The sequence below is a fragment of the Corythoichthys intestinalis genome, chromosome 16 (genome assembly GCF_030265065.1).
Source record: "Corythoichthys intestinalis isolate RoL2023-P3 chromosome 16, ASM3026506v1, whole genome shotgun sequence".
NCBI classification, from domain to species: Eukaryota; Metazoa; Chordata; class Actinopteri; order Syngnathiformes; family Syngnathidae; genus Corythoichthys; species Corythoichthys intestinalis.
Window position 1 is genome coordinate 36,812,655 of NC_080410.1, and position 15,457 is coordinate 36,828,111.

The 15,457-nt window shown below is 40.3% G+C and overlaps 1 protein-coding gene across 1 annotated transcript in view; it reads right to left on the bottom strand.

The window, feature by feature from the left end:
* Nucleotides 1–15,457, bottom strand: part of lmtk2 (lemur tyrosine kinase 2) — an 83,798-nt gene that overhangs the window by 46,721 nt on the left and 21,620 nt on the right. The window contains exons 4-6 of the mRNA XM_057860989.1: nucleotides 9,007–9,083; nucleotides 8,810–8,928; nucleotides 8,595–8,682 (exon numbers count right to left, since the gene is read on the bottom strand). Of these exons, the coding sequence (XP_057716972.1) occupies nucleotides 8,595–8,682; nucleotides 8,810–8,928; nucleotides 9,007–9,083 (284 nt within the window). The remainder of the gene's footprint in view (nucleotides 1–8,594; nucleotides 8,683–8,809; nucleotides 8,929–9,006; nucleotides 9,084–15,457) is intronic.

The following is a 15,457-nucleotide window of genomic DNA, read 5'->3' on the forward strand; positions in this document are numbered from 1 at the left end:
TAGCCCCCTGCACCAGTTGCCTCCTGTATGTTCATGTCTAAAATGCTTTGACTCAGGGTTACCAAGCACGGGTGATACAGGCGTGAAAAACCACCATCAATCATCGCCAGAGGTAACGTCACCGTATCATATGCGCTCTTTTTGGGATTCTACTCGTCATGCGTACAGCCTACGTGTCATGTTTCACCTTTCGACATAAAGCGGATGAGTGACATGGCGTGAGGAGACTGCAGAGGGAAAAATAAAGTAAATCTTTCTGATATAATACAGTACATTAAAACTAAGCAGTATTATTTTTTTGGGATAAGGCTGCCACATCTATTTTTACAAACAATTATTCACTTTAATTGCAAAAGAAAATCATCTGCTTTAAGTGAGGACTACTGAAATCTGTTTTTTTAATTAAAAGATTGAAACTTTTTTAAAAATTAAATTATTATTCAAATAGAAAAGAGAATATTTACATTTTTCCCCCGTTTTAAGTAGCTTTTTACCGTTGATGGTGAAGGACATCCCAATCATGAGGCTCTTTTCCTCCCTATGCTGTGAATTTAAATTCAATTCAATCAAATCAAATCAAATTTAACTGGAAGTGAATGTTCATTCGCTGCCAGGCCTCACACTTTAAATGGACTGGACATTTATCGCTGTCAATGACAACCAACGAAGTAAATATCCGCAATTACAAAATGATTTGACCAATTTTTAGGTCCACAATGTCCCTAAAAACACAGGTGTCAGACTCACAGTCAAGCCTGGGCCACCTTGTCATTTTGTGAGGTTCGTGAAGGTAAATCATGTGCATCGACTTCATATTGTTTTTTGTTGTTGTTGTAAAAATTAATAGCATTTCTGGCCCAACGATGGCTGTAAAAAGTTGTCTGACTGTCAAAATAACTGATTAATTTGATAATCAATTAGTTGCAAACTAGCCAATTAATTGTGTTAGAAAAATGGTCCCGGGAAGCAAACCTATCTTTTAGCCCGCAACAAAGATAAGTTTGAAACCCCTGTGGCCTATACTACGAAGCCGGTTTTCTGGCTTAGCAGGGTAACTTCGAGAGTAACTTTATCACGTGCGACGTAAGTTCACGGCTATGCGAGACTACGAAAGGTGGATATGTTGGAACCGAGAAGTGTTGCCATGGCAACACACGCCACACGCCAAACCTGGTCGTGTCAGAGTTAGATCTTGCTTAACATCAGGATTCCAATTAACCACGCTCTATTTAAACAGCACTCCTCCGCGGACGTGTCCTCCTGACAATGACAGCGTACTTGGACGACCCATACGACATTGGCGCGCGGATTGTGAGGGGCTCTCTCCGGAGGGCACGGGTATTTCGGGACCGCCAGAATCCGCTGGCGTACCCGGACGATGTACTCCACGAAAGATATAGATTTTCAGCTTAGGGAATTCTTTACCTGTGACAAATGATCGAGGCGGACGTCACTAATGTAACCCGCCGAGTCAGGCCCTCACAACCGCGCAGCTTGTGTGCCTGTCCGTGCGCTCTTTTGCTAGGGACAATATATGTATTCCATCTGTGATGCTGAATACCTGCGTAAGAACACTGTATGCCGTGCGATTCGGAGTGGGGTATGGAAACGCTTCAAATTGATTGTTAAAATCGCTGAATGTAAACGAATGCGGAGCATTGCTCTCATACAAGAAATATATTTAACGAACTTTCCAGCGTTATTTTGTTGTGTAAATGCAGTTATAATAATCATAGAAAAATATAGACTATTTAAACATTGAGAAAACATGAGTTTTTTTCTGCCAACTCGAAGAGATTAAATTGTCAAATCCACTGATAGGACAGACGCACAAATATAAAAGACATAAATGTTTATTGAATATGCACCTTACAGTCTTGTTTAACTGTGAAAATTCGTTACAAAAGACGGGCTTTAATTTACGCAACAACACATGGCATCCCGCATTTCCTTCTTCTCCTTGAGTCCTCACAAATATAACATTTTTTTTTTTTTTTGGTCGGGCTTGGGCCTGCAAATCAAGTTGATTGATCGGACTCTGGTCGGGCTGGATTTTTTAGCCCCAAACTAAAAAAAAGAACATACGTATTCATACAGTCAAGGGGACTAAACATACAATCATCCTGCTTCATGTGGTGATGCGCGATAAATTATTTCTTACTGTTAACGTACCAAATCTTCTTTTATTGTCCTAACAGCAGGCTTTATTTCTTTTGATGGACATAAGTAAACTGGCATATTGACGCATTCACAAATCACACGATCTGTAAATTCGCTGTCAATAGACTCGTCGCACTCTACTCGCCGAATCGGTGTTGGATTTCGCGGTGAGGGTGGATTTTAATCATCGCGCATTCCTCCTCCGTGAAGTAAGGTGCCCGTGCCATCGTCACAAGTAGTGTTTGACTCTGGTCTCCGCCCCCTTTTATGTGAACGCGCAGTAACTCTGACTGGGTTGACACAGGTTCGACTAATCAACCTCATAATCAGCGTCGTAGCACCGATTGACCACAAACTAGACAACCAGGTTTTGTCAACTCCGGTTACCCGCTAGTAAACTGGATTACTTCTGGGGAGGTTGAACTCCGTTCGTAGTATAGGCCACTGTTCTTAACCATTGTTGTTTTCGTCAGTGTTGACGAATATTTTTGTGACGATGACGAGCTAAAAACGTTTCATAGGAGACTAAAACATAACAAGACAAATGCCAGTTTTTGTCTGAACATTCGACAACGAGACGAAAATGCGACATAGTTTCCGTCAAATGTTCACAATGCGTAACATGTTCATCTTGAATGTGGAGTAAGTTAGCCTGCATCGCAGCAGTTAGAATGTACTTCAAGCTGCACTCCTGGCTTGCTTTTTTTTTTTTTTTTTAAACTCACAGTAAGATTTGTTTTCTAATCTTGGCAAGAGAGAATATGCAATGTTGCTTTAGCCTTTAAAAGTCTGTGATCAACACACTCTAGATGCAATTCTTAGCATCAGCATAGCATTCACATTTGCAATTAGCATTTAGCATGGCGAGCGTCGTCTTAAGTTCTCGGACAATTTTATTATTATTTTTTAAACATAAAGTTCACGGCGTCAAGGTGGGTTCAATGGCGTACTGCAAGCAACACGTCACTTCCGCTCATTAATATTCATGACATTAGCTACTGTTGCCAAGTAGGGACAAGACACCGTTTGTCCCTAATAGGGAATGAATGGAAATTGTGTACGGAGAAGATGTTTACAGAGCTAAACCTACCAATTCTCTCCGAAAATGATGTGCCTGGTGCCAAATTTACTGGCAAAGATGTGGAAGAACATAAAAATGTTCAGTTAAAGAGATGGCTTGAGTGTCGAAGGCTGAAAAAGACTAAAAAAAAAAAAAACGAGCCGACCTAAGCATAGCTTTAGCTTTTTTATCGACGCGACTGGCAATGACATTCTCCTGTTTCAACAAGCTATCCTTTACCATCAGCCCTGTCTTTCTTATATATCCTCTGGTTGTCCTACGTCTCTTACCGTTCTTGGGGGTAATTTAGTTAGCTTTGTGTAGCGATCGCAAATGCTACTCAGTGACAGCCAACAAACTCTTTTAATTTTTTCATTGATAACAAATCTTAATTCTATAATTTATTTACACTTCCCCCTTACTAAAGTTTTTTTTATATATATATATAACAGAAACGGTAACAGTGGCAGTCAGATACCATTGTAATTCTTTTCAGGTCATTAATTGTCAGACAGAAGCAGTACGGCACAATGTTACGCTAAAAAAATACGTTAAAAATATAAAAATGGCTTACCTCTTTGTCCTCTGAAAGACCATGCCAACCCAACATAATGTTTACTGCATATGAAATGTGAATGGATTCACCGAGCTGGCGTTAAAAGTCCGCGCAAGTTGATTCAGTCTTCACATTTTTTCCTCCCGAGTTTTTGGTTTCCGGAAACGTATGAAGAAAACATCCTTCATGTGTCGTAATGTCTAGAGTTGTTTCTACAAGTTCCAAAAAAGCAATGCGTGATCGGCATGTTCGTTTTTGAAAGATTACCGGAGAAAAGTAGCACATATTACGTTGTGTCTATGCGAGGGCGGGTCTATAATGTCCACTTTCAGCTTTACTTCCGCTTTACGATGCGACGTCACGGTCTAAAAATAACCTGCGTGCGGTACGCCATTAATTGAAAATAATGTTCTGGTTTTATGCTGAGTGTATATCATCATCACGAAGTTGGTGTTGTCTTACTAGACGCTAAAATTGTTGGAAACCTTTATGTATTTTTTATTTTTAGACTAAAAATTTTGAATTTTACAGAAGAAATCATTTTTTGTAACTCTCTAACACTCTGACACAGGGGTGGGCAAACTGTTCCACAAAGGGCCGCAGTTGGTGCGTGTTTTTGTTCATACTCCTCATGAGGACAACTTTTCATCAATCTGGTTTCTTACAAGTGCAATCAGTTGATTGCAGTCAGGTGCTTCTTATTTCCACTGAAACCTCATTGGTTAAACTGTCTGTGCTGAATCAGTTGGAACAAAGACCAGGACCCACTGCGGCCCTCAAGGACCGGTTTGCCCACACATAGACAAAAGAAAATGTGTAAATGTTTTGTCCATGAGCATTTGAAAAATAAACATCTTTGTGGAAGTGCACTCCTTTGGAAAGACTGATATTTATATACAGTGTATCACAAAAGTGAGTACACCCCTCGCATTTCTGCAGATATTTAAGCATGAACATCTTTTCATGGGACAACGTTGACAAAATGACACTGTCACAATGAAAAGTAGTCTGTGTGCAGCTTATATAGTAGGGTTAATTCATTTTCCCCTCAAAATAACTCAAAATATAGCCACTAATATCTAAACACCTGGCAACAAAAGTGAGTACACCCCTTAGAAACTACATACATCCCTAAATGTCCAAATTGTCATTTTCACTCCAAAATGTCATGTGACTCATTACAAGAGAGCTGTCAGCATTGCTGCAGAGATTGAAGAGGTGGGGGGTCAGCCTGTTAGTGCTCAGACCATACGCTGCACTCTACATCAAATTGCTGTGCATAGCTGTCACCCCAGGAGGAAGCCTCTTCTGAGGACGGTACACAAGAAAGCCCGTCAGACCATAGGACATGGTTCCAGTAATCATGTGCTTTGTTAACATGTCCTCAGCAAACTCCAGTAATCATGTGCTTTGTTAACATGTCTTCAGCAAACTGTTTCCGGGCTTTCTTGTGTACAGTCTTCAGAAGAGGCTTCCTCCTGGGGTGACAGCAATGCACACTAATTTGATGTAGAGTGCGGCGTATGGTCTGAGCACTAAGGCTACGTTCATACTACAGGTCTTAATGCACGAATCCGATTTTTTTCGTGTTTTTCCGACTCGAGTGAGGCATTAACTTGACGGTCTGAACGTGACAAGTCGCATAGAACTGGACCATTTCAAATCCGATCTGGGTCACTTTCGTATGTGGTTCAAATCCGATCTGGGCCACATTTTTCCAGACTGTCGCGGCAGTCTGTACTGTTCAGTCTCTCAAATCAGAATTCATGCAGCAATTACGTCATCAAAAAGCGAGAGAGACGCCACAGTAGCGGTGCAGCTGTGCGTTATTAGCGCCTAGCTTGCCTTGAACATGGCTTTTTAGGAAGGGTCGGACTTGACAACAGTCATAAAAAAAAATAAAAATGGGTTGAGGATAAGCCTGAGAATGATCGGTTTTCTGTCTGCTCCATATAAGCAATATTTCAACATTGCTTACACTGCCAAGAGTCGGGGCAACCTGCGCATATGTGTGTGTGTGACATGCACGGACAGTGCGTGCATGCTATCGATCCATATACTTTGAATATAAGCCTAAACTGGGATTATTTATGTCTGTTATTTGTGTACTCTTTTATAAAGCAAAATATGATATCCCTGGAATGACGGATGACAGCCAGCATGTGTGGTCATTTGTTTTGGTGCTTCTGCGGATGCTAGTCGTCTTGCTCAGCGCTCGTCGGACTTCGAATTAGTGCGCATGCGTAATACTTGAATGGTCTCAATGGACAAAGGCAGTCTGAACGGGCACGCCAAAAAAACAGATATGACAAAAAAATCGGATTCGAGCATTAAGAGCTGTAGTATGAACGTAGCCTAACAGGATGACCCCCCACCTCTTCAATATCTGCAGCAATGCTGATAGCACTCCTGTAACGAGTCACGTGACATTTTGGAGGGTAAATGACAAGCAGTACTCAATTTGGACATTTAGGGATGTACGTAGTTTCTAAGGGGTGTACTCACTTTTGTTGCCAGGGGTTTGGATATTAATGGCTATATTTTGAGCTATTTTGAGGGGAAAATAAATTAACTCCATTAAATAAGCTGCACACAGACTACTTTTCATTGTGTCAAAGTGTCATTTCGTCAGTGTTGTCCCATGAAAAGAAATACTTAAATATGTGCAGAAATACGAGGGGTGTACTCACTTTTGTGATACACTGTACAAGTTAAAAATAGACCTGTGAGAAATACATAGCAAAGTTAATTAAAAGTTCCTATGATGTGAAAAAAATTAATCGAGAAGTTAAAACATTATTAAGAAATATGCAATTTTTTTTTACCCTGCCTGTTAAAAGAATCGGAATCGCGAATTGTTTGGAACCGGGATGGAAACGTGGAATCGGAATCGGACCCGTTCAAATTCAAACGAAGCCCAACCCTACTTAATATACAGGACGTTACTCCTTCTGCTGTCAGGGCCATACCTAGAGCTCCCTGGGTTGTAAACCACAGTGCCAGGACACCAGCCAGGTCACCTGACAATCTAATCAAGCCAAACACCGTGACGCAATGTCAAAGGGAAAAGAACTGGAACTCTCCGGTAGCGTTGCGGTTAGTCATTATTTCTGTCTGCTCAAGCTTCTGCAAGTAGAATCTGTGGCACGGCTGCCAAGATGTGACGATGTAGGTTTACTGTAGCTTTTGTTTACTTTACATGAGTCAAAGCTCAAAAGGATCCAAAATACACAAGTTGCCGGCAGTAAAAATGTACAAACACAGCAACTGGCCCTTGCCACATTGGAGGAGCGTAAATGGAGACCGCTGCATTACTGGCTGAGGTGGGAATGTGAGAAGTGCCAGGCTTAGATGCGCAATGTGACGGGAGGGGAAGGAGAAGGGAGGGGCTTGTCCCGCTTCCAACCGGCACACACAGTTAGAAAATCAGCCGGTGTGATGTCCTCATGATACGTTACAATAATAACGAAAAGATCAGTTTTCAATCAAATAAACACTGACAGTGGTGTTTTCAAAAAAATGTTAACGTAAATTAGGGCAAGGCGATATGGCCTTAAGTACGTATCACGATAAATTGAGCAGATTTACCTCGTTAACGATAAATGACGATAAATTCGCCCAAACGGACTGTTATATAATTTGAAAATTTGAATCAATGCATGGAATACAAATTAACCGTTTCTCGTTAAATTTATTTACCAGCTTTCAATTTAACAATTGCACATGCAGTCTGAACATTAAGTATTTAAAAAAATCTTGTAAACAATAAGAATTGTAGTGTGAACATTTATAACAGCTTGTATGACTTGAAAAATGTACAACATTATAAAAATCAATATGACGACTGTGCAAACATGTCATTCTAACACAAATGACTTTGCAGCTTTAACAGTACACTTCAGACAACTTATTGGTAATGGCTGCTGTGACATAATTATTCAACACAAGTGTTTACGTCAAGGTTTCAGGGGTTTTTTTTGTTGTTTTTTTTTCCCAAACATTTTTTAATACATGCACCCCCCACACAGACACAACCAGATTAAAGCTGTATTGCTCTGATGCCAATTAAACATTTAACGTTTTATGATGGCAGAATAAAGCAAACACATACAGGAAAAACAGCTGTGGCCATTAAACTGTCATATTCACTATAGGATTATACTTCATGCTGAGTGTTTTACCATCATGAAAGCTTTCAGAGAAATCACACAGAGATGCCAAATAACGCGACATAATGATTGCTACATGAAGTCCGTGCCCAGTCCACTCATTAATTTCAGCCGTTTCGACAAGGTTAGAGCCGCTATCCGACTCCATCACGTTCATTTGTAGCCGCTGTTAGCCGCTAGCGCTAACCTGTGGCTTGGCTACCAGAAGAAAGCACTGAAAGCATCCTCTCCTAATATTGTGAGAACCAGGGAGGACAGCGGGTGAAAGTCCGTCTGGAACCCGCCAAGAGTTTACTTAATGTCGGGTGAAAGTTTGGCGAAGCTAACTTAAGCCCGACTCCATCCCGTTTACTGGTAGCGTTAGCCGCTAACGTTAGCCTACCGGGCTTCTGTTTGTTTGGCTTCCTGAAAACCATGTGACTCCATACGTAAGCACACTGTCTGCTTTCTTAAAGGGGAATGAACATAGCCGAACAACACAGAGTCAAAGCGGGATAAAAAGACTATATTTTCTTGTTTTATTAAATTACCGAATTTACCGACATGGTCAAAATTACGTCGGTCATCCTGAAGAATTTCGTAACAGTAAATTTTCCGTTTACCGCCCTGCAATAAATAGGATTTCCAAACAAAATTCAAAGTTACTTACCATTTCGCAGTACTCAAAAACAAGCAGAAAGGGAATGGCTTCCACACACTGGCCAAGGCACTGGAGGATGTTGGGGTGCTGCAATACTCTGTGGATCAAATAACAAATCAAATAATAATAACCTAAATTGCAAAAAACTCTCAAGAAACTGTAAATCAGGTGACTACTGTATATTATTTCTGTAAACCTTCTCCCCCAAAAATCAAGACATTCACCTGTAAGGATCCCCCTGCTGCAAGAAATCATTCTGCTCCTTAGCGTTTGCATTGGCTTTTAACTCCTTCACGATCACTCTGGTGCCACCTGGATCTGTGTAGATTTCACTCAGGATTACCTGTCAGAACACATGAATCCAGTTTAGAACAATCCCTCACCTTCTTGGATTGGCGAGTAACAAATGTGCGAGTCTTACCTGGCCGAACCATCCATTACCAATTTCCTGGATGTAACTCAGACTATGACGGGCTACCTGGAAGCCTGTCGATCCTTCTGTGGATCCAACCAAAGGACAGAAGTTTGATGTTTAACTCAGTGGCTGCCATTGAGGATCCTTACTAGTTTCAACAAGTGAAATTTAAGCCTTTTAATTCCTTTTTTAAGATCACTTAAAACTGAATTTAATGCCAGAAATATGGAAACTTCACAGCCAACCTCACAAAAAAAAAAAAAATCTAACTCCTAAAATATCTGAAATTTTTACATACAACAAAGACAAACCAAGACAAGTCGTACATTTCCTTTGTAAATTGACATGGTAGTACTCGATTTCATGATCTTTCTTTCCTTCGTGTGACTTGGAGGCGGTTTATACAAGTCGGAATTTCGAGAAATTTCAATGTAAAGTGCTTCGCTTCTGGATGGAGGACTTCGACAAATTTCAACACGACAATGATAGGAGGATGTGTGGACTAAAAAGTCAAAAAACACAGTATTACTGTAAATAGCGCTGCAACGTGGCCGAAACATAGATTATCGGGGAAACAAGTAGAGCTGTCCCGACTCGTCGACGTCATCGATGACGTAAATGCGTTGACGAGCACACCATCCCGTCGACGGTTAATAAAAAGGAAAAAAATATATGCGTGGAAATTGAGAATGGCGGACGATCAAGATTTAAGCGGGAAAAGTGGCGCAATGCCAAAAAAGTGCACCAGGGTGACCAAAGCATGGACTTATTTCAACTAAACAAAGGAGGGTGGGTACACTGTCGTGCGCCAAGCTTGCATACCACGGCAGCATGTCGCCGTGAATGAACACCTGAAGCACCGTCACCCATGTATGATTTTGTAAGACAACAGGAGACAACAAGCTGGCGGATCGTTAAGTCCATATAAGCCTGAGTTATGCTCCTGCGTTGCGGTGATGGCGAAGTGACTACAGTGTCAATGAGCATTCGATAGTCCTGCGGTGAGGGAACGTGATGCTCTGTAATTCACCGCCAAGCCACTAGAGGGGTGTGGCGTTATGTTTGTATGGTTTTGGGGCATGCTTGTTGACTTCCTCTCATCTAGTTTAATGGAGAATAAATGAATAAACAATGCAAGATGGAATGATGACAGTTTCGAGGCGGTCTGTCCGACCTTTGCTGCTGCACTGAGACTTGCTCTGGCGGCTAGCTTCAAACTGGCGTTGAGCACTGCATCCAGCGTTTTGTTCGAGGTCTGCAAAGCCCTCCGGCCTGATTTGTGTCTTACAACCAGCCAATGGGAAGCCATAGCAGATTTCTGGCGGCTATGGAACTTCCCAAACTGCGTTGGAAGCCTTGATGTTAACGTTATCATAAAAGCACCGAGACACTCTTGATCAGTGATGATGCATTGAGTGTGAACTGTCTGTTGTACAAAATTAAACATCAAAACAACTCTTTTGACATCAAACCTGTGCTTTATTCTTCATATACTTGAAGTGTGACAAGTAAATAAGTCACAGACTCACAGCAAACATATGTACACAATAAATGATGAAGTGCACCAACCAAAAATACGACATTAAGTGATAAAAAGCTGGCAGTTTTTGGCCGACTGGGTCACCACTTCGTGTGGCCATTCGATTCCGAACACACACATACTGGTCTCGGTGGTTCTTCCATTTTTTTATTCAATCGCTGGCTGACCTCGAGCCCCGTATTTTCAGCAATCTCCTCCCAAGAATTGCTTGCCATTTGGCAATCTTCATAATGTCTTGATGAAACCTTGTAGAAGTTGTCGTACTTGCTCTTCGTTGATACTCTCATCGGCGTGGTCCATCTTTGCGTGTTGCAAAATCATGTCTGAAAAGGGCGGTGATTTCGTGCTGAACCGGAAACGACAATCCGAGCGGACCAATCAGAGTATCAGAGTCCATTTCATCCACGTCATATGCGTCGAAAATTCAATGGGAGCACGTCAGGCTACAGCGCAGTGTCGTAAATCGGGTCTTCCTTGACGGCGCAGGTGTGACGCGGAAGCATATCTCTGCCTTTAGGGCAGTACTTCTCAAATAGTGGGGCGCGCCCCCCTGGGGGGGCGCAGAGCGATGCCAGGGGGGGCGCATGTGACCTCGGGGAACATGTTTTTTTTTTGCCGTACTGGAATAAAGTGTACTTGGACATCCACTCAGTAGGTGGCAGTGGCGCTCTCATTTTCAGAGTGCACGCAGTATTTTTGAACTAAGGAAGAGCACTGAGCACACACAGACAACAGATATGAAGAGCAGTGTGCCACCGCCGTTTTCGAAAGCCGTTTTCCGACCGGACTCACTCACGCAGCGACCCACTGTCTTGTCCGGTTCTCACGTCGCCGCCCGAGAAGTGCCGTTTTCGGCTTGGGATCGTCACGACGACCGCCCTCACCTACGGTTCTACCTCGGCCGCCGTGAATGCGCTTTTTTCGTGCCGTTTGCCTTTTAGCTTTGACTTTTAATACAGTGGGTGATGATGAAAGACCACTGTTTACTGTGTCTAAATATAATTATAGCAGCCAGCCAGAAGCCAAATCAATTAAAACGCCACTTAAAGACATTAGACCCCAATCTCATTGTTAAGCCGCTTGATTTTTTCTGTGAAAACGTGCCGAATATTGCCAACAATCGTCCTGCTTTGTCAGTGTTATATCAGTAAGCTAGTGAGCATTGTTAGCATGCTCATTGCAAAAATAACTCCACACCATTGCAAAGGAGGTAAATACTGTGAGCAGCAAAAATAAGAACTGTCCTGTCCAAGGACACTTTTTTTTTCTTTTATTCAGATTTGTTTTTTCGGTCAAATTTTTTGGCACATTGAGTGAATGTTTCTAATCAATTTTAATTTGTTATTATTTACTGATTTTATGACATTTTATTTTTCTGTATCAAATGGTCAAAAATGTACCTTGAGTGTATTTTTTAGTTTGGCTGTGATTTTTTTTTAAAAATTCAGGCAAATTGATGCACGTCAAGTCTTCTCTGTTACAAACAAAACAATGTTAATAAAGTTATACTTTATTATAAGTTGATCTACGTTACTTTTTTTCTTTAATAGAAAAAAAGGACACAATGTTAGGCAGATTCGTATTTATAATAGTAATTTTATAGACAAATGATACTATTTACAGTGGCGGCAGAGAGTTTGGGGGGGCGCGAAACATTTACGTCTTCCTTGGGGGGGGCGTGACAGAAAATAATTGAGAAGCACTGCTTTAGGGGCAAATGTAGCTGAATAAGCAGTAGAGCTGTCCCGACTAGTCGACATAGTCGACGTCATCGATGACGTAAATCCGTCGACGAGCACAACATCCCGTCGACGGTTAATGAAGGGTTAAAAAAATATATGCGTGGAAAGTTAGAATGTCGGATGCTCTGTTTGCAAGCGGGGAAAGCGGCACAAAGCCAAAAAAGGCGCACCAGAGTGTCCAAAACATTGCCTTATTTCAAAGAAACAAAGGAGAGTACACTCTTCTGTCCTGTCTCTTCAATGCCAAGCTTGGCTGCACGTCGGCCGTGAATAAACACCTCAAGTGCCTTCACGCAGTTTGTAATTTTTTTTCTTTCATTTTTTGTACACCAGAGGGTGCTGTCGCCTTACTAAATAATAATGTTTCATTGACAATGGGCCTATAAGTGCTATTAGTATTGTTCTTAATGCTAATTGAAAGGTTTATTTCATGTTATGGTTTATTTTATGGTATAGAAAATTATATAAGGTTAAAAGGTCATAAATATATACAGTATATACAGTAATTGCACTCAAGGGAGAGATTGTCAATGATAAGGTAATAAATTAAGGTAAAGGCAATTCATATAGGCAATTCATTGATATATAAATAAGGTTTAAAAGGAAAAAGGTGAAAAGTTTTTGTTAATTTCTAATTGTGTTGCTTTATTTGTGTGCACCGTAGCTCTTACAATGTGTTTACATCAAGGATGGAATAAAAGTTGTAAACCATCAGTTTAAGAGACCATCTTTTCAATCGGGATGCTACACTAGTTAATTCTATCAGCGTTTGAACTCATTGTTTATTTGTGATTTATTATTGTTATTTACGTGTTTATTTGTACTTTAATAAATAATTTGAGTGTTCCAATATGTTTTTTGTGAATTGATAAGCGTCAACAAAAATTTCATTGCTAAATTGGTAAAAAAAAAAAAAAAATTATTAGATTAGTCGACTAATCGTAAAAATAGTCGGCTGACTAATCGGGAGAAAATTAGTCGTTTGGGACAGCCCTAATAAGCAGCTACGTACTTTACGTAGCGCGTTGCCGCCTCCGTTAAAATCAACAATATTGAAAGCATCGTGTGTTTTAGAATCGGTTTTACAAATAAGGAAATCATTATTAATTTGATTCATCTACATCAAATTAGGATCAATAGGAGAATTTAAACTAATGCTTCGTCGTAGCTCCCAGCGAAGGTACATGTATGTAAAGTGCGTAGCTGCTCACAGCTACATTACCCCTACGTATTAATGCGACTTTTGTTTCTCGTAGCAGTATTACAACTTTAATGTAGCTTTTTTTCAAAAATATTTATTTGGCCCTAGTACTCCGTCGAAGTGTCGTATCAACGTGCATTATTAAATTTTTTTCCCATGTACTTCACTTCAGTGATACGTGACATTTATTTATCTACTCTGCCGGTGCTCACTCACTCTAATGCTGAGAACAATGTAGACATACCACAGAAAGAGAAAGTAACAATTGTTTTAAATCCCGTTGGAAAAGTGAAGTCACAGTGTTCTGAATCTGTTTACATTCCATTCTTTTGCACGAGTGAATGCCATCAGCATTTGACCTCATTGTTCAGTTGGTATTTATAATTGTTATTTATGTGTTTATTTTCTACTTTAATAAAGAATTGAAGTGTTCCAAAATGTTTTTGTGAATTAATGATCGCCAACAAAGAATTAATTGCAAGATTAGTTTCAAAAAAATAAAAAATAAATAAATAAATAAGTTAATAAAAAAAAATAATTAGACCAGTCGACTAAGCATTAAAAAAAAAAAAAAAAGACCGCAGACAAATCCGGAGGAAAAATAATCGTTTGGGACAGCCCTAGATACAAGTCTTTGTAATATTGTGACACAATCTGGGACAGCGTGCTCCAACTATCACTTACCTATTCCATTTCAAATCACCATTACAGTGAGGAGCAGAAGTATTTGTACCCCATGTGATTTTGCAAGTTCACCCACTTAGCAAATAGATAAGAGTTCTGAAATTTCAATCATACATGCATTTCTACTGATAGAGACATAATCTAAAAAAAAAAATCTGGAACTCACATTGTATGCTTTTTCAATAATTTATTTGTAATTTAATGAGGTTCATAAGTATTTGTACCCTTGAGAATCAGCAATAATTATGACACTCAAAGAGTTTAACCCATGAGTAACCACCCACCCAACATCATTTTGAGCTCATTATTATCACATTTGCACCCCACATAAGGCTGTGCCAAAAAATCGATTATTAGTTGCATCGCGATTCGACACGTGGCGATTCGATTACGATTCATAAATGTTCAAAAACCATGACATTCCCTAATAACTTTATGACAGCCGCTAGTAGCGGCATGAAATTCAAGACAGGTCTGCCGCACGGACACCTTTAACGGACGCACGCACAATGTTATCATAGATACAGCTGGTTACTGAGCGAGATAGTCTCGAAAGACTCGAAAATAAATTTGTTTATGAGACAGGCAGGGACCCGGCGGTCACGCTTTGGGTCATCTTCTGTGCGCAAGTTATTTTTTAGAGCGAGAGGGGAAGAGAGATAGTTCGTTTCTCCTTGTCTTTCAGTTGTCCAGCAGTAGGTTCAAGTCGTGTTAATTGGAAAAAGTCCCTAGTGTTTTGCTAAGTCCCGTGTCCATCTGTCAGAGGTGAGTACATGAACCCTCTTGTACTATTTAGCTTTTATTGTTGTTGTTTTAGAGCTGTTACTGGTTAGCGCCGAGCATTATGCTAATTAGCGATTTCGCTAACATCTATTTCCATGTCAAGTTGTACGTTGTTTGGCGGTGTACAAAAGTTATTCCAGATGCAGAACGTTTAAAACCAGGATTAAGTAAAGCGGTAACACTACAAACATGCAAAATAGTCCAGAAATCTGTGAAAACAAAGTATATTGGTTAAAGGAAGTCTTATTTCTAAAGACGCTTTGTTGCCAGAAAATGTGGAATTCATTCCACCAGTGTAAATTTTATTGTTTTGTTGAGAGAAATAAGTACTGCCTTCGAAACAGCTAATGTTTTTGCACTTTCTTGTGAAAAAGAGCATCTCAAGATCAGCTGTGTGTTTTACAGGCATGTTGAGAAATAAGTACTGCCTTTAAAATGGTTATTGTTTTTGCACTTTCTTGTTAAAAAACAAAAACAGTTTAAGGGCAGCTTTTTGTTGTATGGGCA